Source organism: Pelodiscus sinensis, chromosome 16 (assembly GCF_049634645.1).
Source record: "Pelodiscus sinensis isolate JC-2024 chromosome 16, ASM4963464v1, whole genome shotgun sequence".
Taxonomy (NCBI): Eukaryota; Metazoa; Chordata; order Testudines; family Trionychidae; genus Pelodiscus; species Pelodiscus sinensis.
Genome location: NC_134726.1, coordinates 3546236 through 3573077, shown reverse-complemented (window position 1 = coordinate 3573077; position 26842 = coordinate 3546236). Strand labels below are relative to the sequence as shown.

Sequence of the window (26842 nt, the reverse complement as noted above, 5' to 3'; positions counted from 1 at the left end):
CTCATATGGAAGTTGCTCCATACCCATAATCATTTTTGGTGCTATTCTTTGCACTTTTTCTAATTCTAATGAAGCCATCTGTCTGCAAATGTAGAAAGACAATAACACATCAGTTTACACCTGGCCCATGTTTGAAGCTTACCATCACAACCCTAAGGATTACAAGCTTCCCCCCTTATGAAAATTTAGATGGTGAAGAAGATAATGGCACTTGCCCACAAAAACTTCTCAAGTGTTAGATAGGGGTGTTTTTTTAAGCCCTGATCATAAAATTGCTGATGGTACACACTTGAGGATTAAAGAGAGAAATAAAAAGGAGATGAAAACAGAAGGAGAATGGGAATAAGATGCATTTTGGCTTTTACTTTCACTGATTTGAAAAGCAGAACAGTCACTGCCATCAAGCAAGCCAATAAAGCCAACATTTTCAAATTAGGTGCCAATAAGCTAAACACCTAAATCTATACTTACACAATTAAATAAATTACCTTATTTTCAATAGTGCTGAGCATCTGCAATTCCCACTTATTTAGGTGCTTATATATGGGCCTAATGTGTCTGTAGGCACCCAAATTTGGAAGCTTTAGCTAGTAATTTCTCTAACTCAGGCCTTCTCTATACTAAAAAAAACTACATAACTATGTCAGTCAAGACAGTGAAAAAGTGATATCACTGACCAACATAGTTATGCTGACATCTCCCACTAGAGATATAGCAATGCTCACAGAAAATGGTTTCTATCAACCCAGCTAACTTCAGTTGGAGAAGTGGTGTTCTTACACAAGACAGAAAAAAAATGTTTTGCCAGCACAGGCTGTATTATTTACACTCCAGGTCTACAAAGCAGAGCTATCTAGCACAGTCCCTGCAGTGCAGATATCCACAGTTTCTCCATTCACAAAAAATAAGGATAAATTATTATTTGTAAAGCTCTGAAACCAAAAATAACGTAAGAACCCTAAGCTTTATCTTCACTGGGCATGCTCTCAGGAGACAGGAGAGCCAAGTATTTACAAACCATAAAGCCTGGAAGAATTTTTATAAATATAATACAAAAGATAATGCAAAGAAGACATCCTCTGAACACCTAAAAAGATATTATCCATTCCTGTTGTCCTACAAAATTAGACACATCTATTCTAAACAATGGAATATTCATATCTTTAACAATGAAAATCAAGCACGTAAGAAAACAAGCATAAAGCTTAACACAGTGCATCTGTAAACATTCAATATTCAAAAACCACTAAGATAATGACTCAGTTTCCTATTTTTATATTTCAATCAACGCTGTGTACACTAACACACATCAACATACAATATCCATTTTAAAACAGTTGTAATAAAATGCAAAAGAACACGAGTTTGCACATGCACTCAGAGGAGTGACTTGTTCTCTTTGCCTTCCGGGAACTGGGCGGATGTACACCTGCCTGCTGTTAAAGGACAGCTCCCCAACCTTTCAGGAGACTCCACAAGGCCCAGGAACTCTGATTACAGAAAACAAGTATAAAAGTCAAAGGGTCAAAACAAGAGAACCTGAAGGGGACACCAAGCAGAGAATTCCAGACAGTGCCTATTGCTCCCTGAAGGCATCAAGAGAGACAGCAGATACTGCCCACAGGAATTCTGCTCGAATGTGTGAACAGAGGGAGGAGCAGAAATAAGTCCCATGGAGAAGCTGCTAATGGATATCTCCATTTAGCTATGGGACTAGGATGGAATATAGGCTGGCCCACCAGAGGTTCCCCACCCTTAAGAGGTGGCAATAGGTCTCTCTACTTTGTATCGGGGTAGGCCATAAGGGTGAGGAAATGAAGGGTGCGGAGGACAAGCATGTACAGATGCTTCCTTGGTGCAATTCAGAACTGAACTGGCGTCAAGTTGTACAGCTGGCTCACAGGATATGGATGGGACAGCTGGGGTGGAGGGGTTCATGGAGCAGAGGCCCAATTAAAAGGTCCAGAAGGCCCGGGGTATAGGGTGGGCTGGGAGTTCCCTCCTGCAGGACCCGGTAAAGGTAAAATCAAGTAGCAAGGCTGCTCACAGCTTCTGAAGTACACGCCAGAGATGATCAAGGATGGAAAGCCCCATGTGCTGAGTGTCACTCAGTTTCCTTAGTTGTAATCCAGGAGGTCTCTTGAGTCTGGTAACTTCTGCTGTTACCGACCTCTGGTGTACCGAGGGGGACTCAGCCTCCTACATACTGATTTGGGGATTGTGTAGCAGGGGCCCATGAGAAGATCTGCCCTTTGATGGTCACCACAGACCCTGGTTGCTGAAACCAGCTGCCAGAGGAGGTCCTAGCAGAAGACCAGCAGCACCCTTGGATGGAGATTAAGGAGCTGCTGGTCATAGCGGAGTCCTCTGAAATGGCATAGGAAGGTGTGCGTCAGTGTGCTCCATGCCGGACTACCTGCATCATACAAGAGCTTCTGCCAGGTGTGGAGGCACAAGACATGGACCTGAGTGTGCAAGAATTTCAGGCCCTTCCCTCCCTCTTTCAGGGGAAGATCAAGCACCCCTACAGAGTCCCAGTGCAGTCCTGGCCAAAAAAACCTCCAGAGCCAGCTTCTGGAGGTTGGCCAGGAAAACCAGGGCTGGCTAGGGTGCTGGGCTGATGCCAGAGCACAGAAAGCACCAAGCGATGGAGCACAGATCCAACTTAATCTATTCCACTATGGGTACCCACATGGCCCCATAATATGCCTACATTTTTATGGCTCACTTAGAACAACGTTTTCGTAGCTCCCGTCCCTTAGCATCCTGCCTCCACCTAGTCTACATTGATGACATCATCATATGGACCCATGGGAAAGAGGCCCTTGAAGAATTCCACCAGTATTTCAACAACATTCATCCCACCAACCACCTCAGCCTGGAACAATCCACACAAGAGATCCACTTCCTGGACACTGCAGTACAAATAAATGATAGTCACAAACACCACCCTGTACCAGAAACCTACTGACTGCTATTATCACCTACTTGCCTCCACCCAAAACACATCACGATCTATTGTCTACAACCAAGACCTAAGATACAACCGTAGCTACTCCAGTCCCTCAGAGACAAACACCTACAAGATCTTTATCAAGCACCTGGGAAAAGTGAAGAAACAGATTAACAGAGCCAGATGAGTACGGATAAGTCACCTATTTCAGGACAGACCCAGCAAGGAAAACAACAGGACACCACAGGTTATCACATACAGCCTCCAGCTAAAACTAGGGATGCAACAGTTTATCAGTTAAGCTCCCAGAAGCCATCAGGAGCCCATAGAGCATTTAACTATGTAACAGATTGAATTTCAATAGGTTACATGTTTAATGTTCTTAAATTTTTACATCACTAGCTAAAACCCCTCCAGCACATCACTGACAATCCACAACCTCGAAGGGATGTTAAATTTTGATTAATCAACTAACTGAGTAGTTAATGGAATTTCCACTGACTACTTGATTAGTTGATAAGGGAGGCGCTCGCTAACCTGCTGTACCTCTCCCTTTGAAATGTATAGGAGCTCCGGGCGGCTCTTGTACATTTCAAAGAGAGAGGTGCAGCAGTAGGGACGCCTTTGCCTCTCCCCACAGAGACGGTGCTGGAGGAAACTGGCTTTTAAGCCGGGTTCCCCCCAGCACTAACTCCTGCTCCCTGCCCATGCTGCCCCTCTCTGATAAAGGTAACAAGAGAGGGGGAAGCAACTAGTCAAGTCACTATTCAACTATCCGATAAGCTTATGCTTATCGTATAGTCAACCAGTCACTTACATCTCTACAACCTATCCTGAAAAACGATCCCTCACTCTCAAAGCTTAGGATAGGCCAAAAGTCAGCCTCCCAATCTGAAGCTAATACTCACCAGCAGCCACACAACACACTACAGGAACACTTATCCAGGAACCTGTCCCTGCAACAAACCCTACTGCCAACTCTGTCCACATATCTATGTAAGTGACACTATCACAGGACCTACCCACATGAGGCACACCCCCCGGGGCTCATCCCCTTGCACATCAACTAACATGATAAATGCCATCAATTGCTAGCAATACTCCTAGGCCATGTGTATTGGCCAAACCAGACAGTCTCTATGCCACAGGATAAAGGGACACAAATCAGACATTAGGAAAAACAACACACATAAACCTGTAGGGAAACACTTTAACCTCCCTGGACATTCAGTAATGGATTTGAAAGTAGCCATCCTTCTACAAAAGAACTTCAAAACCTGATTGCTAAGGGAGACACCTGAACTGGTGTTCATTTGCAAATTCATTAGGATCGACTGAATAAAGATCCTATCTGATTAATGCACTACAAAGGCAATTTCCCCTCTTTTGGTATTCACATCTCCACATCAAATACTGTGAATGAGCCACTTCCACCCTGACTTGATTAGCCTCATTTACACACACACACACACACACACACACACGTACGTGTACAAGGACAAACTAGGTCAAATTACAAAGCATTAATATAAACAAACAGCACATGCAGAGGTAAAATTAGAAAGGCCAAGGAACAAAATGAGCTCTAACTAGAGACAAGGAACAACAAGAAAACCTTCTATATATAAGAAGCAAGAGGAAAACCAAGGAGAAAGCAGGTCAGTTACTAAATGAAGAGGGAAAAACACTAATAGAAAACATGAAAAATGGGAGAGATGCTTAATGATTAAAGTAGACAAGGTGGAAAAAGTCCAGAGAAGAGCTACAAAAATTATTAAAGGTCTAGAAAACTTGACCTTTAAGGGAAGATTGAAAGAAATGGGTTTGTTTAGTCGGGAAAAGAGAAGAGAAAGAGAACATGATAACTTTCAAGTACTTATACAACTGTTACAAAGAAGAGGAAGGAAAAAAAATATTCTCCTTAATATCTGAGGATAGGACAAGAAGCAATGGGCTTAAATTGCAGCAAGGGAGAGTTATGTTGGACATTACAAAAAACTTCCTGTCAGAGTGTTAACTACTGGAATAAATTTTGTAAAGAGGTTGTGGACTCTCCATCACTGGAGATTTTTAAGAGCAGGTTAGACAGACATCTGTGATGGGTGGTCTCAAATTGTGCTTGGCCCTGCCTTGAGTGCAAGGACAAGACTTGTTGACTTCTTAAGGTTCCTTCCTGTACTATAATTTGATGCCTGGGATAAATCTTATAATCATGGACCTGATGGAAGTCAGAGATAAAGCTTCCGTACTGTATATCAGGTATGAAGCCCTTTGGAGAGAGTAGTAACCAGTGATGGAACGCTCATGAATCAGATGTTTAGGATGGCTGCATCTGAGATATTCTGTAATCTATTTCAATGTTTTGTTTGCATCCTGAGAAAAAAGGGAAAAGACCAATTTATCATATTTTGGTCTCCATTCTTGGCTGACTTCTTCAGCACCTTGGATACTTATTCTGACATTTTCATCTCAGAAGGAATCAATAGCATGTAGAAGGGAAATTTTTCTTTGTATGACTACAGAACTTACTACTATTATCAGGTCAATTCTTGCATTCAACCAACCATCATGCATTGTTTATTCTTTAGCTCTTTGTTTAATTTCCCTTATTTTTCCATATGCAGTATTTATTGGATTATGCAAGCTTCTATCAGCCCAGAAGATAACATTGGGAACAAAATACTTCAACTGTGTATTTTTAAATTGTCTAGTTGGCCCTATTTACCATAAAAGGCAGGTGACATTACCAAATCCAGGTTTGGTCATGTCAGATTTTATGGCCTAAGTGTCAAACGATCTGTGACAATGTACGGTTTCCAAGAGAACAAAACATTCCTCCTGAATGAAGCCAAGTTTGAAGTGCCACTAACCATGCTTCTTCCTCCAGTCTGTCCCATTCTCATCTGCTCTAGGCTCCTAGACAGTTTAATAAAACTATCTTATTGTTTCTTAACAGGCATAAGCACAGTTAGAGCCTCATCATTTAGTTTTTAGAACAATTAAAATTTCGTTCATAAACAAATTAGAATTTTGGTGTTGTCCTCACTATAAATTGTTGTGTTGTCAAGCAATATAGTTACTGTTTGTGTGAGATGGAGCAATAAGTTACACGACAAATCAAAGCATTTTTGTATCTTCTGACATCTGGCAAAAAAGCCAAGACCAGCAGGTGCCACTCAAGAGACTGGGAGATGGACTTGAAAGACACTTGTTTGAGTTTCCCCCTCTGGGGATTAATAGATGGGTCCAGGAAATAGGAAAGCACAGTAGCAAATTGTATAACTCTCTCACTCTCACACCCACACCATTTAAATGAATGCATGCAATAGACGTTCACAGAAAATGAACAAATTAAAAAACTACTGATTTGATTTTTTCCTGAAAAGCACCTGAATTTTATACACCAGAATATAATCCTTTCCAACTGTTGGGGTACACCTGGTTGGTGGGGGTTTGGGTTTTTTATTTTTTGTTTTTCTAAGGAAACCCACCACAGGTGAAAATGACTATATCCAAAAGCCCAAATATCTTGAAAATGGACTTTAATAAGCCAAAATCAGCATAAGCCAAAAAGATTACTGGATAATTAGCAAGACTCCTTTGCACCTGAACACCTCTCTCAAATTGAGGAATAAGTGGAAAGACAATCTGGTTTGCCCATTCCTGAAAAAGTGCATCAATTACCAAAGCCCACTTCTATGGTTACCTTAGCCAGGATGGGTAGGAATGGTGTCCTTAGCCTCTGTTTGTCTGGAACTGGGTGACAGGAGAGGGATCATGTGCGGATTACCTGCTGCGTTCCCTCCCTCTGGGGCATCTGGCATCGGCCACTCTTGGCAGACAGGATACCAGGCTAGATGGACCTTTGGTCAGATCCTGTATGGCCGCTCTTATGTTCTTAGAGAAATAAAACTGATACACTATAAATAGGCCCATCTTTAGAGGATCAAAGTTATTAGGAAGCCCAATGAGAAGAGGGCCACAAAACAGCATGAAACCATGAGCACTAAACAGTTTGCCTCCCTCAATATAATAGAGAGAGTGACTCTGAACTTTGGGCAGGAATGGTCTTCTTTTATTCCGCCATTTGTTCTTCTAGCAACCAGTGTTTCCCAGACAAGAGAAAGTACACTCACAGCTTTGGGTACAAGTGGGTATATGTGGTGTAAATGGTCAGAGACAAAAAGGACACTGCCAACTGAAAATGTAGTCAATCTCAAAATGAGAGTTAAAAGTCATTTCAGGGCCAATGTTTTCCTATTTTTTGCCCTGTCTTTGGCTACTGTGCACAAAATCCAAACAAAGGAAAACCAACTGACTCCGGACTATACAAAGTAAAACAACAGATTTACATAAAAATGCTTTTTCCTTTTATCTTTCTTTCAGTTACAAGCAGTTTCAAAAATTTACCGTATACCTTCTAGCCTGAAGTTTAAGATTACCAGTCAGGGTTAAAAAAAAATCTTTCACTCCATTAACTTCAGAAGCCACATCCCAAACAATACAGCTGATGTTTAAAATCTAACAAGGCAGTGAACTTTCTATTTAATTTTTAATTATAACTCTGTGTGTCTATTACTGGTTTCCCTTTTGGCATCACTCCTCTGTGATGATTCTTCCTGAATGATCTTCGATTGATTGGCTCTTTTCCTTCTCACTTGTATCTCACACTGTCTACCATATTTTTCTAACTTCTCTCTCCTCCAAGAATCTGCTTAACTCACTCTCAGTTAATAGCCAGAAGTAAAAATGAAAATGGGGTGGGTGGAGTGTGGGGAGGGGAGATCACCCAGGTGAGACACCCCCCTCACCTCGCCCCCAACTTTCCACTATCTCAAGCTGCTGGAAAAAAGATAGCAGTAGGATTCCTATCAAGGTGCTTATCATGGACTATCTTTGGAGTAACAAGTAATCAAGCTAATCAAATCAAATCGGATTCTCTACAAAAATTTTATTTGATAGCTGAAAGATAAAGGCAGCACACATACTCTGATTCCCTCTGACACCACACCAAAGGGCCACCTGCTGCTGAGTGATGTGCATTCTCCACAGCTTCATCCCTTCTTTTCTTTGGCTGCTCCTACATGGTTGTCTTCACTATTCATACCCTTCAGCCCCTCTGCTCCAGTGAGTAGTTCCAGATCCTCCCTCTGCTACTGCTCATATTTCAGAAGCAGCAGCAAAACTGATGAGATTTTTGTCACATCAAGCTGCCCACTGGATTCTGAATTGCTAGAGCCAAAGCATGTGTCAGATTTTGTATTTGCTGTAGTATGCAAATCTCTGAACAGCAGCTATCCATCTGACACTGAAGCTATCCATCCACTCACTGGGAAGACATACTATATTAGCTACAATAAGTTTGGTTTGGTAGACTATCTTTATAACCGTAAAGACTAGAAAGCTCAGCATTTTTTAATTAAATATTAAAATTTGGCACTCACCTATGAAACCTTCTCTCTCACCACAAGTGACACAGTGAATGATTTTTTTCAACCTGGCTTCTAAGAGCAGGTAAAACATTTTCCCCACATATAATTTAAGTTGACTCTGTTCTAAAAAGGTGGAATTCTGAGAAAAGCATGCTTATAATTAAAAGTTGGATTTTACTGAAAGGAGCATGAAATGCACAAACAGTATGGGACAGAAAGTCAACAGGTGAGGCACGTTAGTCTTGATAGACAGCTTTGTAACCCTTCATGCTGTGCAGTAAAGGAGACAACTCATCTGTTAAGAACAAGAAGATACTCAAGGGGAGGAAATTCTCTTGTCAGGCAAATATTTAACAGTAGTGCTGCCTAAGTATAACTTTTCTGTCAAATGTGAAACGTGCAGAACAATAGTTTGTTTTTAAATTAGCTTCAAATTGTTTGTTCAGCAACTGGCAGTATTAATGGGGTGAAACGTCTATCTGCTCATCTCTCCTTTTGAATCACAAAAGCTCCTAAAGCACTTAAGTTTAAGGAAAAGTGGGGGGGTTACACTCCTTCAGCTAAAAAGAATACATCTATTTAATATAACTATCCCCTCATTTCTATTTTATATATTCTGAAAGTTTCTCCTACAAAGTGTCTTAATGTAAGTATACAGCACATATATTTATATGTAATTTAATCATTATTACCTTAAAATTATCCTTTGTAGTGTAGGTTAAGTAACATTGTAAATAAAAAAAACTATGACACATTGTAAAAATTAACAGTGAAACAAAACTTGTATTCTTTACTGCTCCTTTCTGCTGCATAAATGTGCCCTCAAATGTTGTATTATTTTCAATTCTAGATCCCTGAAGGGCACTTTTTTCTTTGCTTGGCAATTTAGCTTTGAGAGCATGTGCAAAAGTGCACAGCACTGAAGTATACACCAAACAGACATAAGGAACAGATTACAGGCCCATAGTAGGCTTGGAAACAGTGATTTACACACTTTAGTATACCAACACCATAACAATGACAGCCATCCCTATGTAGAGCCCTATGGTTCTTATCCTGCAAGAACTCAAGTAGTCTCAATTCCCACTGACTTCAACAACCTGTGGCTGGCCATATGGTCAGCCCTTATTGGCTCATCCTGTATTACCATAGAAAGATTCTATACATCTTTGAACTGCATCACTAACATTTAGGGGAGGAAAAAAAAGATTGAATTTGTTTTGTAGCAACCACAAATTCAATTTTTACAAAATCCAAGTTGTGTCTTAATTTACGGCTTTATCCCTGTAAGAGTACACAAAAGCAGAAACTACAGAAAGAGAAAGTGAACACACACCAATTTATCACTATGATAAGATGCCTGCTTATGTACAGCAGAAAAAGACATCCTAATCTAGGATGCTCCAACTTTCTTTTCATTGTGAAAGAGAAGACTGCTGCCCCAAACATGCTTTTAACAACACATGGGAAGTAAATTACATCTATCTGTGTGATCAGAGGGGAAGAGGTAAGAGGTCTTCAATGTCTCTGACAAAACTTATAGACTTACTCGGCGTTCTCATTAGGGATGTAATAGTGTAGTCGATTAACGAATAAGCAAAAGCTTATCAATTAACTCAACTCACCGAGCCACGGCGAGCCCTGCTCGCCAGCCGCACTGTCCAGCGATCTGCGCATGCACAGATCGTTCTGCGCATGTGCAGATCGCCCAAAACCAGCTTTTCCGGGTTGTAATCTGCTCGTCATGGGCAAGTAGATTACATAGTTTGTCAAGCCCTGTCAATTAATGTTACAGACTACATTTCCCCTCCCCATCCCCCCCGCCAGTAACTTTTTTAGCAGACTGACCAATAGCCCAGCTCAGTCCCAGGGACCTATCCTTGCTGCAGCTTTGCATTTGAAGCGTATTAGGAGACGGGCGGGCAGGCAGCCCAGCCCAGCCCAGCCCAGGCTTGCAGCAGGATCGGGACCTACTCCCGTTGCAGCTCTGCATTTAAAGCATAATAAGAGCCAGGAAAGCGTAAATAAAGTAAAGATTATGACAGATTTCTAAACTATTCCAGTTATTTCACTATACATGGCCATAACCTGAATTTCTTCTACTGACTGATGTTTTCATAAAAACAAATCTCTGTTCATGTAGCAACATTTTTGTATGGGTCTTTCTTCACATTTTATTTTTAGAGATATTTGCACGTAAACAAGACCATTATTTAACAGTTCAGCTCTTCTGACCACTTATTCTTGATCTGAAGTCAAAGTATGATGCTACGGCCACAGGGTTACGACCATGCCAGGAAACTAAAGAAGGAATAGAATCTGAATCACCCCTACAAAGAAGACTTCAACTATTACCCAAACAAATATCGGGAAGCCTCAAAGGTGCGGCAGCACCTTTATATATAGAGCCCTGAAAATGGGAAGATACCTGCTATATAATCGCGGTTTTATGCATACGTGGCTCATTTCTGCAGCTAGATGCGAATACAAATTTGTATCTAGAACTTCGCAAATCCGCAAAGATATCTGCTTTGTATCCAGAGATGTGGACATCTGCAGCCCATTTGTGTGGGCACAGATGCGGATATAAAATTTTGTATCTCCACAGGGCTCTGTTCATGCACACCTCATAGATACTTATGCTCAGCAGAGGATTACACATGGGTAATGTCTCTGTTCACAGCACAAGGTAGCATTTATCCTGATATTTATAAAATCATAAAAATGCATCCATTAATACAAATTCTGGGCACATGTACAATTATAATTCAAAATATAATCCCAAAATGAATTCCAAACCAACCAATTAATATTGCAAAGCAACAAAATAACTCCCATATGAATTTCCATTCAAGAACAGAATCAGTAATCTACTACCTCCAACACAGGCTATCAGCATATGCTTTATCGGACAATGCAAGAAACCCCCATAATGGATAATTTGGGAACAAGATGCCAAGGGGAATTTCTCTTCTGAGCATCATGCTGCTAATCCATTGGGATATAAGAAAAAAAAGTATGTGTTTTTGCTTCATTTATATGTTTTTATGCTAACTGTGTTTTCATCCAAACTCATAATACATTTTTTAATCTTACTAAGATCTTGGTTTGAATTATGTCTTAAGGCACTGTGCTTTTTGGTCCATGGGGGAAGACATTTTTTGAGATGATAAAGTCATAAAACTCAGATCAACCCACTTAACCATGTCTCCTTTCATGATTATATAGTTGCAGGGAGCAGGGGAGGCAAACACCTGGCCAGTCTAAAGAACCAATATACCTGCAAGAGATTGAGCTGTATCTGTCTGATTGTAACCACATTTTGTGTTCCAAGTGCCTTTGCATTCCATTATTCCAAAAACTTTTGTCATGTGCTGCAAATAAATTTAAAATTTCACAGAATAATTTAAAAACACAATATAAAGCATTTATTCTTCATCTGTACCTTTTTTCCTACAAGCACTTTTTATAAGTTTCTCTCAGCAGAATTCAAATTTGCCAATCACTATAAGGCTTGTCTATGAATGTAAATCCAAGTAAAAGTCTTATACTGCACAAATAACTTTTCTATATGCAACCTTGATTATATAGGCAATAAAGTGGGCAAATTTTATTAACTATGCCTAACAATGTTTTGGAAGTCTATATGCACAAATGTTCACATGGTACACAAAAGGAGATGGGTTTAAACCACTTCACCAAGTCATATGCATTTCACAGTTAGGTACATGAATATTTACTTTCTCAGTCTGTGTTAATTTAAATAGAAGATACTATTTTAGAGATATCAAATAAAAATCCAGTTTTTAAGCCTCTATCTGTTTTAAACTGAAAAATTATATCTGAAACGCATTCTTATTTCTTAGATAAGGGAAAGAAAAAAGGTTAAAGTAAAATGGGTATGCAAGTACAGCTTTATTCTTAAAAGTGTTTTAGTAGTTAAAAATAATAAGTAGAAAATAATCTATATACATTTAAGTGTAATTCATAAGAAGGGGATTTTTTTCCTATTTTAAATAATTCAATATTTTCTGAAATACTTATGTTTAAAACATATATAGGACAGTCACTATTTCATTGTCACAAATACTTGTATGGGTGTTTAAGGAACAGACAGGATAACTAATCAACCAATACATAATCTGAAATTGTAAAACAACGCTAAGCAATGTAATGCTGAAACTACAGCATATTAACTTGCTTGATCTGAGGATCATCCTAACTTCCCTAAATCACATTTATAAACATTTACAAATGTAAAGATTATAAAATAAAACCGTTTGAATAAGACTATGATTGTTAGTTTTTAAAAATAATTTCTACAATACCAAAAGTTTTCAAGACATTTAATAAATACGCATGAATTCCCTTGTTTGCAGCATAGCATACAGTAGTATAACTATCACAGCAGCCACAATATATTGGCTCCTTTAGGCACCTTAAGGAATGCTCATTTTGCTACACCTTTATATAAAACGCTACTAACTGATATATTATCAGCACCCACACAGCATGCATTGGCTCCAGAGCGATTAATTTAAAAATCTAGATAATTTACTGGATCAAAATGTGAATACTGACAACATATTAAATGACTATGAACTCAAATCTTAAAATTAACACTGCAATAACAGAGTTACTTTGCAACTCAGGTGTTATGAAATTAAACAAGAATCAAATGTTTAAAATTATGCAACAAGAAACTCGGAGGATTTGATAAAACACACACACACGGATCCTACTGGTTAGGCAGATAAATGAAAACCCTTTCCCATGGATATTTTACTCATTAGCTTAGTTATAGGGATGAAACCTGACAATTAGTATTGGTAGTAACTAGCTTTGATTAGCATACTGTGTTGCTGGTGTAAGAACATAATCACTTTAGTCATCTAGCTAATACTGATTTATGATATACACAAGGCTTTACTTTTATCAATATATTTTGATTTTGTATTATTAAAATGCTAACTCAATGTATAATTTCAAAATTTACAGAACTATCACATTCATAAAAAAGTTCACAAGACTTAACTTCAATCATGCAAACATTACTCCAATACACAAATGAAGATTTGCCTCAAATAATTCTTACATCACTCTCGAATAATTTGAAAGAACATTCTACATCTTATCTCAACAAAAAATGTTTTTACTGGAATGATTCAAGCTAAGAAGTAATATTTATCAAGAAAACGGATTGAGTAAACCTACTCACTACTACAAAAAACAGCATGTGAAAGGGAAACAAGGGAAAACTTAGTGTTTTCATTAAATATATAGTCCAATCCTCCACTGAGACTACTCACAATAGTAAAATTAAGCATGTGTGTAAGCATTTGCATGACTGAAACCTTAATCATCATTCAACAGTACAATATGCAGCCTGCTGTTGCACGTGGCTCACATCTATCAATCTGAGAAACTGGTCAAAGGCAACATTTATGGTTGACACACAACTTTGTTATTAATCAAGAAGAGACAAGATCCCATTTTAGGTTCAGCATTTTGACTAATACTCTACTTTGGAACCCTAACAATTTGTATTGCCTTCTATATGTCAGATACAGTACTTACTCTGACAGTGTCATTTTTCATTGACTGAGGCCCTAGCCTCACAAATACTTTTGCACAGGCTTAACTGTATCTATCCTACAGATTTTGTTGAGTTCCTTGAGACTACCCAAAATGCATAAGTTTGCAAAACTGAGTTTCTCTCAAATTAAAACTTCCAAAAATAACACCTTCAAAAGTCAGTTTCAAATCTTTTACCTACTACTGTAGCAACCTAAAGTGACTATTTGAAAGATTACAAACAGTTATTTTGATTAACAGGGCATTTCACAGCATTGTGTCTACTGCCATTCACTCTCAACTCCAGTCAGTTCCAAAAAGAGTTAAAATGGCTGAGTACTACACCTGACAGGTCTTTTGGCAATTACTGTACAATCATCCCCCCCCCCCCCCCCCCCCCCGCTCATCTCTTCCCCACCTATTATGTGAAAGATGGCTATAAGACACACTGCTGTCAAGTTTATTATATGTAAACATTACGAGACTAGTGGGGATGTTTTCATGTATACAAGAAAACTGAAATGTGTAACAAGGCACGTACATATTTAGGAAAATTCTCAGAGCAGACAATCTACCATTTGTTAAACCTAGTTTTTGGGTTACGACCAGGGTTATGAATGACAATGATGAAAGCGAAGGTGAAAGCGATCGCACACACAAACGTGCACAAAAGAAAAGTGTACACTGCCTAGAAGAATATTTGTCAAATTTCCTTCCTTAAGTCTATAAAATCCTCTCCCCCCCCCCCCAAAAAAAAAGCCTCTCTTGCCCAACGCCAAAACTTTTGAAAGCAGTTACTGTAATGGAAAAATGCCTACTTCTCGAAAGCACTTCACACTGCTCATTCACACATTTATGAACAGACAAGGAGCTATTCCAGCGCACTAGGTAACTCTGCGGTCTTGTCAAAGTTACACACGCATAGGCTACGCACGAAGGAATCTGTCTACACGCACCTGGGAAACCAAAACGCCTTTGAAGAGGCTGCCCCACTCCGAGAGAAATGTACCAATGCTGAAGCTCTCTCTTTCATTTACACTTATTTCTAAAGCACAAGCCAGCGCCAGGTGAGCCCCTCGCTTTCGCCAGGTCGTGCTACGCCCTAGAGCCTTCCCCGGTGGAGCTCTAAGGTGGAGGGCTGAAGTTACACGCCGGGTCCGAGCCACGGAGCGCAGCTGGCAGGCTGGGGAGTCAGCTGCAGGCTGCTGCACTCTGGTCAGCTGGCGGGGGCGGGGTCCCGGCGAAGTGCGAGTGGCCCCGGCCGGGTGGCTCCCCTGGCAGGGGCTGCCCCCGGGGAAGCGGCGCTGCCCGCGCGGTGCCCTCACCTGTGCTGTCGCTGGCGGAGAAGCCCGGCGAGTTGAGCTTGGCTCGCTTGGGGTTGGGCGGCCCGTCCAGTAAGTTCTCCGCCATGGTAGCCGGCTCGGCGGTGCCAGCCCCGGGGCCGCCCGGTCCTGCGCGCCCGGCCGCGGGCAGCCGCCAGCAGACTCCGCGCCGCGCGCCCGGGGGAACAGCGCCGCTCAGTGCTCGGCCGGCGGCGGCCCCCGCTGCCCCATGCCCGGGCCGGGCCGCCGCCGCAGCAGGCCGCAGGGAGGAGGGCTCGGGGCGGGGTGGGGAGAGAGCCCAGCGCCCCCCCGCCTGGCTCGCTCCTCCCGGCCGCTCCCCCGCCCTCCCCGCCGCGCGAGGAGGTGCCCGGATGGCGGCTCAGTCAGTCAGGCACTCAGGGAGCATAGCGCCCCCCCACCCCGCTCCTCCGCGCCGCGTCCCCGCCCTCCCCGCCGAGCGGGGGGCTCGCCCCGGCCCCGCGCCGGGCCCCGCGCCCGGGCCCGCGACCCCCGCCCGCCCGCAGCCGCCGCCGCCGGCGGGGACAACAATGAGCGCGGCGCAGCGAGCGCGGCGGCCACTGCGCCCGGTCCCGGCGGCGGCGCCCGGCTCGCCCCCTCCCGGCCGGCGCTGCCCCGCTGGCCGAGCCCGTCTGGCCCTCCGCGGCGCTCCGTGCGGCTGCCCGTGCCCCGGCGGGCGGCCCCGCTGCCCTGGCCCGGCCCGGCCCGGCCCCGCTCCCGCCCGCGCCGCGCTCCGGCTCCGCGACAAGATGGCGGCTGTTGATTCCTCAATTAAAAAAAAAAGTTTTTTTTTCTCTTCTCTTTTCCAGGGACCATGGGGGCGGGGCGGGGGCGGGGCCGGCGTGCTGCGTCACCGCGCAGGGGGGCACGCCCCGTCCCGGAAAGAGGCGAGCCCTGCCGGAAAGCGCCGAGCTGCCCTGGAGCTCCTGGCTGGGGGAGGAGAGGATGCAAACCTATGTAAATGAGCGTGCACAGTAATCCCGCCCCTCTGGCTCCTGCTCAATTACCCCTTTGGAGCCACCTCGGAGGGGCACCTCTGCTGTCCCTAACCCCATCCCACTAGGGCAACAGCCTCCACCAAGCAGCCACACCACTCCCATGCTACTCCCTGCCCTGCCCACCTGGCCCCATGCTCTGTGCCCCCCTTCTGCAGCACCAGTGCAACGGGGCAGCACCCACCCCACTGTTCCGCCAGTGCAGAGCACTCCTGCCTGCCCTGCCATTGTGCCTCACAGCAGTGCACCCCCTCCCAGGGATCATAGCACCGGGCTGACAGGGTGCATCACCCACCAGCATTTACAGAGAGTACCAAGCTGGACTTTTGTTGCCTTGGCCTCTGCACCATGCTGCTCCCCAATAATACTAGTGCAACAGTCTGCAACACTCCCCACGCTGCCTTCTCGTTGCCCTATCTGTCCATACCCTTCACTTGCTGCTTCCTTGCAGATCCATGGTGGGCAACCTGCGGCCCATCAGGGCTCTGCGTGCAACCCGGGAGTCATTTTGTTTACCCTTGTCCATGATTGCCAGTGTCTGCTGGTTTCCTTCCACATAGTTTTCTTTCCTACCATTATCACTTAAGTGACACACACACATAGAGCAAGGGCACATGGAGGGAGGTGCGTGCTGATTGCACACAACACAGACTGTGAGAGCCGTGCGCCCCCTCTGCATCCAATCCAAGCACTGCTATTGTTCAATCAGCATACCCCTCAGAAGTTAGCAAAGCCACCCTGACCAAGGAGACCGTCTTGGTTACCACAATCTTGCATCTGATAAAGAGGGTCTTTGCCCACTAAAGCTTATGCTCCAATAAATCTGTTAGTCTACAAGGTGCCACAGGACTTCTCGTTGTTTTGACAATCTTCCAGACCACTGAGATTATGGAGGACCACTAATACAGCCCACTCACTAGCCTAGGTTGCCCATGGCTGCAGTAGATCCAAATTTCTTGCACCCAGGCGGCGTCCCTTCGTCACCCGTCCCTGATCTCATTGACAGGGCTGGCTCCAGGCACCAGCAAACCAAGCAGGTGTTTGGGGTGGCACATTGACAGAGGTGGCATTCTGGCTGGCAGGAGGAGCAGGGCAGCAGGGAGCCCTGCGGAGGCCGCCCTGAGCTGGGAACCCTGCACTCTGCTGCTCGGAGCCTGCACCTGGCCCCAGAGCTCTGGGAGGGTGGGGCGCTGGGAGGACGGAGCACCTAGCCCCAGCACAGGGCAGCCGCAGCTGGTGACGCTAAGCCTGGCGGGGCAGGCCACGGCCATGGTGGCTGCTCCCGGCAGCCAACTCACTGGACCAGAGTTCAGGGGCTCGGCGGGCACTGGAGCTCAGCCGCGGCGGGGCCCCAACTCCCAAGCAGGGAGCCTTGTGTCTGGCTGCTCGGAGGCTGCACCTGGCCCCGGAGCTCTGGGAGCTTTGCGTGGGCAGCCCTGGGTACTTCCTGAGAGGGGGCTGCGGCTGATGAGGCTGGGCCTGAGGGCCTCTTCTTTGCCTTCGTGAGTGCACACCCGCCCCCGGCCGGCAATCCCTGCTCCCGTGCACCCTTCCCACCACTCCCCCTCTCCCACCCCTCCGGCCTGTGTTCTCTCCCCCACAGCTCTCCTGCCTGTGAACCCCCCTTGACTGGCTGTCCCCCTGCCCACTATCCTGTGACCCCCCCTCCCTCCCACTTCCTCCCCCCTCTCTTCTCCTCCTAGCCCCCTGCAATCCTGCTGGGATCCCGTCTCTTCTCCCCCCTCCCCCCGCCTGGATCCCCATCCCCTGTCTGGCTCTCTAAACATTCCCCCCCTCCCTCCCCTCCCCCACACACCTGCCCAGGAACCCAGCCCCCTTGTGCTGTGTCCTGACAACCTCACCCCTGGCTGGGACCCAGGTGATTCTCCCTCTCCCTTTGTCTAAGGAAGGGGAACTCTGGTGCTCACAGTGCCTGTGTCCCCAAGTCCCTCCCTGAACAGAAAAAGGGGGGGCGGCCAAAAAATTTTTTGCTTGGGGCGGCAAAAAACCTAGAGCCGGCTCTGCTCATTGATGAAAAATAGCGCACAACCTGCCTACACAACGGCACCCAAATCTCTTAGCAACATTCCCCCATACCCCCTTAATGCTGACCTGTATCTCTCATGCTGTCTTTTCCATAATGCCCTTTGTGGTGTCCGTACCTTCCCACACAACAAGCCTGTGTCCCCTCCATTACTTCTCTATGATGTCCACCCACAGCCCCCATGCTGCCACCCTGTGGTTCCTAAATGTCTAAGTGATGCTCTCCACCCACATGTACCCAATCCCTGCAGAACCCAGACCTCCACACAACACTTGCCCACATGACTATCATGCAGCTTCCCCGCATTTTTCAGCCTCACACTGGCATCCTATAGCATGTGCACACCCCCAGACATCGTCCCCAAAACACAAACCTATCGGTGCACTCCTTTGCTGCCTTCATGCAATGTATGCACACCCATCACAAAATAATATAATACTCGTGATACATAAAGCTCATGATGCCATCTACATTTTTGTTAGTCTCTAAGGTGCTGCAAGACTATTTGTTGTTTTTTAAGTTTTTCCAGTTACGAACTAACATAGCTACCCCTCTGAAACATAAGAACGGCCATGCTAGGTCAGACCAAAGGTCCATCTAGACCAGTATCCTGTCTTCCAACAGTGGCCAATGCCAGGTGTCTTAGAGGAATGAACAGAAACAGGTAATCATCAAGTGATCTCTCTCCTGTCATCCATTTCCAGCTCCTGATAAACAGAGATACCATTCCTACCCATTCTGGCTAATAAGCAGGGCTCAACAATTAGGGCAATCTACTCGCCTGTGGCGAGTAGATTTTAGCCCAGCATGGCGCCGCAGCGCGATCTGTGCATGCGCAGCGCGGTCTGTGCATGCACAGCGTGCCAAACCGCGCAGCTGGCGAGCAGGGCTCGCCGCCGCTTGTCAAGCCCTGCTAATAAATATTGATGGACCTAACTTTCATTAATTTACCTACTTCTTTTTTAACCCTGTTCAAGTCCTGGTCTTCACAACATCCAATATGCACTTCCCCTTTGCATATTAACAAAAATACATCTCAAGACACAGTTCCTCCCCCAGACAGCTTTGCAATCTAATTTTAAGAAAAGAAATACATGGAGGAAGGAAGGAAGAAGGATTTGGCAGCTAGGAGAGACATTGCTTGTCAGAAGTGATACGGGGCTGCAGAACTCTCAACTTTTTTAATGACTTTTTCTATTTTTCAAATGCTCAATCAGTGAAACTTGGACCCTGGCTTGGGTCAATCCTTACCTAGAGTTTTCTCACTTCCCACATCTGTGTTCAATGATCTTGGAAACAAAGGGTTTACCAGAATCTATAGCAGTTCACAGCATCCTTCCTCCAGTTCCGAACCAATATATTCTGGTTCACAAGAGGATGATAAACCTTGCGTTGTTACTAGGATATGGATTTGCAGTGGTAGTGGGTAACCCACTGGGGTATGTGTGTTACAGGTCCTGCTCTGTTCCAAGCTGCAGAGGATATGAGTTGTTACAGCCCGTTGCTCTAAAGCTTTGGCTGTAGCAGCTTGTGCTTTTAGCTTTAAGGGACCATGGTTCGAGCCCTGGTGTTTTAGCAAAGATGGTGGCTATCGCTGTGGCATAGTAGCTCCGGACTGTTCTGACATAGTTCCGTGAACATATTTCTCTCGAGTACAGAAGCAGTTAGAAAACGAATGGGCTGTTTGGATACATTGTGAAAAAGACAGCAAACTGTAAAAACAATGAGGAGTCCTATGGCAAAAGACTAACACCTTTATTTGGGCATAAGCTTTCGTGGGTTGGAACCCACTTCATCAGATGCGTAACATGGAAACTTCAGTTTGGCAGGTATCTAGACACATGCGAAGATGGGCGAGTTACATTGCTATGTGGAAGACCAATGCTAAGGAGGTCAATTCAGTAAGGACGGATGTGGCCTTCCACAAAGAGTGTGTCCACTGACGTGCACAGGTTGAAAACTGTGGACATACAGCATTGCTTGCCTCAGAACCGCAGAACACAACGCTGTCCACAGCCTCAGAAACAACTCTGACTTCAGAATCAAAGAGTGTGACAGAGGAAGTGCCACAGTCATCATGAACTGGTCGGACTATCAACGGGAGGCTGCTGGACAACTTTCCAACACTGTATTCTACAGGCCATCGCCCTCTGATCCTATTGAGGAGTACCAAAAGAAACTAGGGAGGTTAAATATTGAATAGTCGATTAACCTCATGAATTTTTATTGGTTACCTGACTATTCTATAGTCCCTGTGAGTGGGGGTGGCAGCTAGTGCGCTCTGGCCCCACTCTGGAGGAGACCCCTGCCACTCTGTGTTTCTGCCTCTGATACAGAGGCAACAGTGCAGAGTGCCAGGTAGGAGCTGATACCCAAGGGGTCCCATCACGGACCGGCTGCCTATCACCTGATGGTACGTCTACACAGCACCATAAGTGTTGCAAATCACATAACTTTTTTCGATCTTATTTCAAAACAGCTTATTTTGTAATTTGGCGCTGTCTACACAACGCCAAATTTTGAAATACCCCGGTATTCCAAAACGTCCCTTACGCCTCATGGAACAAGGTTTACAGGGATGTCGGAATAGCAAGCCTGTTATATTTGTAACAACAGGCTTGCTGTTAACACTAACCCAGAAAGCAAACTCTGTAACAAATCCTGTTGCCACATCTGCCTGAATATCTGTTCAAGTGACACCATCATAGGACCTAACCACATCAGCCACACAATCTGGTCTCCTTCATCTGCACCTCTACTAATGTGATCTGTGCTGCCATCAAGAGCCAGCCATGCCCCTCTGCCATGGATACTGGCCAAATCAAACTGTCTCTACGCAAAAGAATAATTGAACACAAATCAGACATCAAGAATGATAACATACAAAATCCAGTGGGAGAGCACTTCCATCTACCTGGACACTCAGGGTATGTCTAGACTACTTGGCTCCGTCAACGGAGCCATGTAGATGAATTTACTAGACATAGGGAAATGAAGCGGCGATTTAAATAATTGCCGCTTCATTTACATCAAAATGGCCGCCATACTGTGCCGATCAGCTGTTTGATGGCACAGCGCGGTTGTCTGGACGTGCCGCAGTCGACAAGGGAAGCCTTTGTCGACCACTCTGGTAAACCTCATTTCACAAGGCATAATGGAGTGGTCAACAAGGGCTTCCCTTGTCGTCCGCGGCGCATCCAGACTGCCCCGCCCTGCTGCCAAACAGCTGATCGGCACAATGCAGCAGCCATTTTGATGTAAATGAAGCCGAGATTATTTAAATCACCGCTTCATCTCCCTATGCCGAGTGAACTTATCTACATGGCTCCGTCGACGGAGCCACGTAGTCTAGACATACCCTCAGTAATAGACTGTAATGTAATAGTAATGTAATGTAACTTACCCATCTTTGCATGTGTATCTACTGAAGTTTCCATTTCATGCATCTGTCAAAGTGCATTCCAGCTCATGAAACCTTATGCCCAAATAAATGTGTTAGGGTATGTCTACACTACAGCGCTAATTCGAACTAACTTAGTTCGAATTAGTTAATTCAAACTAAGCTAATTCGAACTAGCGCATCTCGACTTAAAAACTAGTTCAAATTAGCGTTTGCTAATTCGAACTAGCGCATCCACACTGATTGGACGCAGGGGCGCATTTAATGGCAGCTGAAACCGGTTCTGGCAGGGCATCAGGTCAGTCGTTGCTTTGTATGGCTGCTGTCTGAGGCTATCTGAGGCTCGTGCTTAAAGGGACCCACTGGGACAGCCGGTTCTCAGCTTTTCCGCTTGCTTGCCTACCTCGCCGAGGGACAGCAAAGCGTTTTTCTCTGCACCAGTCTGTGTCGGTGCTTCCCTTCGGGGACGCTGCCGCAGGTGGCAACATGGAGCCAGAGCTCGCCCTGCACTTTCTGGTGCAGTTTATGGACTTGCTGCTGCAAGCCTGCCAGCAATGGCTGGAGGCTGCCTGGTTCCACCTGGTGCACATCAGCCCCCTGCCTCTCTGCCTGGCCACCCTGGGGGCCATGGCGCAGCTGCGGCGGCGCCCGGGCGCCGGCGTGCTCCGCCGCATCTGGCGTCTGGACACCATCAGCAACTGGTGGGACCGCATCGTCCTGGAGCGCTGGGGAGACCAACAGTGGACCCAGATCTTCAGGATGAAGAGGGACACCTTCCTGGAGCTCTGCGAGTGGCTCGCCCCTGCTCTGCGCAGAAGGGACACTCGCATGAGGCCCGCCATCCCCCTCCAGAAGCGTGTGGCCATCGCCCTCTGGAAGCTCTCCACACCGGACAGCTACCGATCCGTCGGGAACCAGTTCGGCGTGGGGAGATCCACTGTTGGAGCGGTGCTCATGCAGGTACGGCACTCGCCGGCCAGTGGGCTGGGGGTAAGGGGGGCTGCAAGGAGGGGATGGGCCGCCCCAGGGAAAATGGGGGGGGGGGGGGTGGAGGCAAAAGTGCCCCGCACCGGAGGGGCTGGTCTCTCCCAGCCGTACTACACGCCGCCCGGCGGGGGGCTGCTCACGGGAGTGGGGCGCGGGGCACTGCCAGGGCACGAGCACTCCCAGCCACCCGGGCGCCCCACTGATTCGCGCTTTGCTGTGTCTCTCCGCAGGTGGTCAAGGCCATCAATCGGGTGCTGCTCCGCAGGGTGGTCTGCCTCGCCGACCCGGACGCCATCATCCAGGGGTTCGGCGCCCTTGGCTTCCCCAACTGCGGGGGGGCCATCGACGGGACGCACATCCCCATCCGTGCCCCGGAACACTAGACCTCCCAGTACGTGAACCGCAAGGGGTACTTCTCCGTCCTCCTGCAGGCCGTGTGTGACCACCGGGGACAGTTCACGGACATTAATGTGGGCTGGTCCGGCAAGGCACACGATGCCAGGGTGTACCAGAACTCCTCCGTGTGCCAGAGGCTGCACGCTGGGACCTTCTTCCCCGACCGCCACATCAGGGTCGGGGACATGGACATGCCCGTGTGCCTGGTGGGGGATGCGGCCTATCCCCTACAGCCCTGGCTCATGAAGCCCTACATGGGGCACCTCAACCCCTCCCGCTAGGCCTTCAATGCGAGGCAGACCAGGGCCCGCATCGTGATAGAGGGGGCCTTTGGGCGACTGAAAGCCCAATTTAGGTGCCTCCTCACCCGCCTCGACCTCGCCGAGCACAACATCCCTCCCGTGGTGGCAGCATGTTGTGTGCTGCACAATTTGTGCAAGAGGAAGGGGGAGGCTTTCCTGCCAGCCTGGATGGCTGAGGCTGACCGCATGGCCGGCCAGTACGCTCAGCCCTGCACCGCCGCCATCCGGGAAGCCCAGCGGGGGGCCGTCTGGATCCAGGAAGCCCTGCGGGAGAGCTTCCAGGTGGAGGAGGAGGACTGAACTCTCCTTGCATGCCCCAACTGGGGCCTTCTTCCACCCTCCCCCTCTTCTCCTTTCCCCTCCCTAGCCTCCCTTCCTAATGTCAAATAAAGACACCTGTTTTGGCAAAAAAAGCCTCTCTTTATTTTACATAACTGGGGTGGGGGGAGGGAGGAGTGAGGGTGGAAGAGGGGAGGGAGAAACCTGGGAGGAGGGAGCTGGAAGGGGGTGGAAGGGGAGGAAGGGAAGGGAAAGCTCAGGCTTGGGGGTCCGGCTGGCTCTCCCATCTCGCAACACTGCGGGTGCGGGGGCCTCAGGGGGGAGCAAGTGTGGAGGGTGGGGCAGGAGGGACGGGGGGTGTGGAGGAAGTGGGAGAGGGAGCAGGGGCAGCAGAGGGAGCAGGGGCATCAGGGGTGGGAGGAGGAGCGAGAGCTGGGGCAGGAGCCGGAGCAGGAGGAGGCAGGAACCGGTCTACCAGGGTCTGGAGGTGGCCTCTGAGGCCACGGCCCTGCTCCTCCAGCGCATCCACACTCCGCTAGCGCAGCCGAAGGTCCTCCCGGACCCAGTGCTCCTGGTTACGGAGCAGCTGCTCCATGAACTGGAGGTGCCACCACTGGTAGTCCTCCTCATTCCTGGCACGCCTGCTGGCCCGGGCACGGGTGGCTGTTGCAGTCGGGGTGGTGCGCCCTGCAGTCCCAGGTGCTGCAGCTGTGGTGAAACAAGAGCAGCGGTCAGTTCTCCCTGGGGACAAGGTGGGTGAAACCCAGCCCCCCTCTGCAAGGCCAAGGCCCTTGCATGACACCCAGCTGTTGCTCCATGGTGGGCAAGGCCCAGGCGCACGGTCCCTGGCCTCCCTCTCCCCCCCACCCTCCGTACACATAAGGGGAGCATGATGGTACTCACAGGTGGAGGCCTCCCCAGCCTCGGATGACACAGGAGATGTTGTCTGTGGGGTTCCTTGGGGGTCCTGGGTCGGCTCCCGGCAGGCTCCTGGCTTGTGGCGTCCTCTGGCTCCTCCTCCTCAGTGTCCAGGACCGGTCCCTCTGCCCCGGGGTTGATGACCACCCAGGGGGCATGGACGGCGTGAGCCCCCAGGATACGGTCCAGGGTGTGAAAGTGGGGGCAGGCCTCCGGGTCGGCCCCTGGCAGGCAGGCCCAGGAGTAGGACTGCCGCAGGTCCTTTATTTTACAGCGGACCTGCTCCCAGGTCCGCTGGTGGCCTCTGGCGGCCAGGCTGTCAGCCATGCGGCCGTAGACAGCCACGTTCCTGTGGCTAGTGCGGAGATCGTGGACATTGGAGGCTTCCCCCCAAACCTCGATGAGGTCCACGATCTCCGCACTAGACCAAGCGGGCGCCTGCCTCTTGCGGCCCCGAGCAGGCTCCTGGGAGCCGCCTGGGAGCCTCCTGGGAGGGCTGGGTGGCATTGGGTGGCTGGCTCATGGCGTGCCAGGTGCAGGGTCTGCTGGCTGGGTGCTGGCAGGCTTGCAACTGGCACAAACTGTGTAGCCAGCCCGTGGCCCTTTAAGGGCTCCGGGGCCGGGAGGGGGGCACACAAGTTTCCCTGGTGTTGGCCAGAGTGGCCACCAGGGCAAGCTGGGAAGGGTTAGCCTCTCACTAGTTCGAATTAAGTGGCTACACAGCCCTTAATTCGAACTAGCTAATTCGAACTAGGCGTTAGTCCTCGTAGAATGAGGTTTACCTAGTTCGAATTAAGCGCTCCGCTAGTTCGAATTAAGTTCAAACTAGCGGAGCGCTAGTGTAGTGCCTATCAAAGTTAATTCGAATTAATGTCTGTTAGTTCGAATTAACTTTGTAGTGTAGACATACCCTTAGTCTTTAAGGTGCCACAGGACTCCTCATTGTTTTTGCTGAAACAAACTAACACGGCTACCCCTCTGAAACTTGTCACATAGCAAATTGTATGGAACATATCACAGTTCTTGAAGTAGATGCTATAAATGCAGAAAAAAAGATGGGTCCTTTTCTAGAGAGTTTATGATCCGAGTAACCTGAATGGATCCTTACTAATTTTACTCACATGGACCATGGCCTTAGATTTTAAACTCTTAAAGGAACTGCCTATAATTATTTAACTGGAAGGGACCTTGAGAGGTCATCAAGTCCAGTCCCCTGCCCTTTCCACAGGACCAAGTACCATATAGATCAGAGTTTCTTAAACTATGTTCCGTGGAACACTGGTGTTCCGTGAACAACTTGCAGATGTGCTGCGACCTCTTTGTTTTTGTTACTTCTTTGTCTTTGTCTTTTTTTGTCTGACAACAATTTTTTTGGAAGAAAATTTTCATAGGTATTCCACATTAAAAAAATATTATTGTTTGGTGTTCCATGGTCTCAAAAAGTTTAAGAAATGCTGATATAGATTATCCCTGATAGATGTTTATCTAACCTGTTCTTAAATATCTTCAATTATGGAGATTCCACGACCTCCCTAGGCAATTTATTCCAGTGTTCAACCACCCTGACAATTAGGAATTTTTTCCTAATGTCCAACCTAAACTTCCCTTGACACAATTTAAGCCCATTCCATCTTGTCCTATCATCAGAGGTCAAGAACAACTGTTCTCCCTCCTCCTTGTAATACCCTTTTACAGACTTGAAAGTTGCTATCATGTCCCCTCTCAGCCTTCTCTTTTCTAAACTAAACAAGCCCATTTCTTTTACTCTTCCCTCAGAGCTCATGTTTTCTAGACCCTTAATCATTTTTGTTGCTCTTCTCTGGACTATCTCCAGTTTCTCCACATCTTCCTTGAAATGTGGTGCCCATGACTATGCACAAAACTCCAACTGAGGCCTAATCAGTGCAGAATAGAGTGGAAGAATGACTTCTAGTGTCTTTCTCACAACACTTCTGTTAATGCATCCCAGAATCACGTTTGTTTTTTTTGCAACATGGCCACTCTGTTGACTCATGTTTAACTTTTTGTCCGCTATGACCCCTAGATCCATTTCTGCAGTAGTCCTTTCTAGACAATCACTTCCCATTCTATATGTGTGAAACTGATGGTTCCTTCCTACGTGGAGTACTTTGCATTTGTCTTTACCGTATTTCATCATATTTACCTCGGACCATTTCTCTAGTTTGTCCAGATCATTCTGAATTATGACTCTGTTCCACAAA

General features: G+C 46.8%; 1 protein-coding gene across 3 annotated transcripts in view; it reads right to left on the bottom strand.

Moving 5' to 3' along the window:
- CREBBP (CREB binding lysine acetyltransferase) overlaps nt 1-26842 on the bottom strand; it is a 178688-nt gene that overhangs the window by 121956 nt on the left and 29890 nt on the right. For 2 of the 3 annotated variants that reach the window (XM_006130608.3, XM_075899107.1), the window contains exon 1: nt 15285-16083. The exons of the other annotated variant lie outside the window; for it this stretch is intronic. In XM_006130608.3, the coding sequence (XP_006130670.2) occupies nt 15285-15369 (85 nt within the window). In that variant the 5' untranslated portion in view covers nt 15370-16083. Of the gene's footprint in view, nt 1-15284; nt 16084-26842 lie in introns of those variants that run through there. 3 annotated transcript variants of the gene reach the window in all.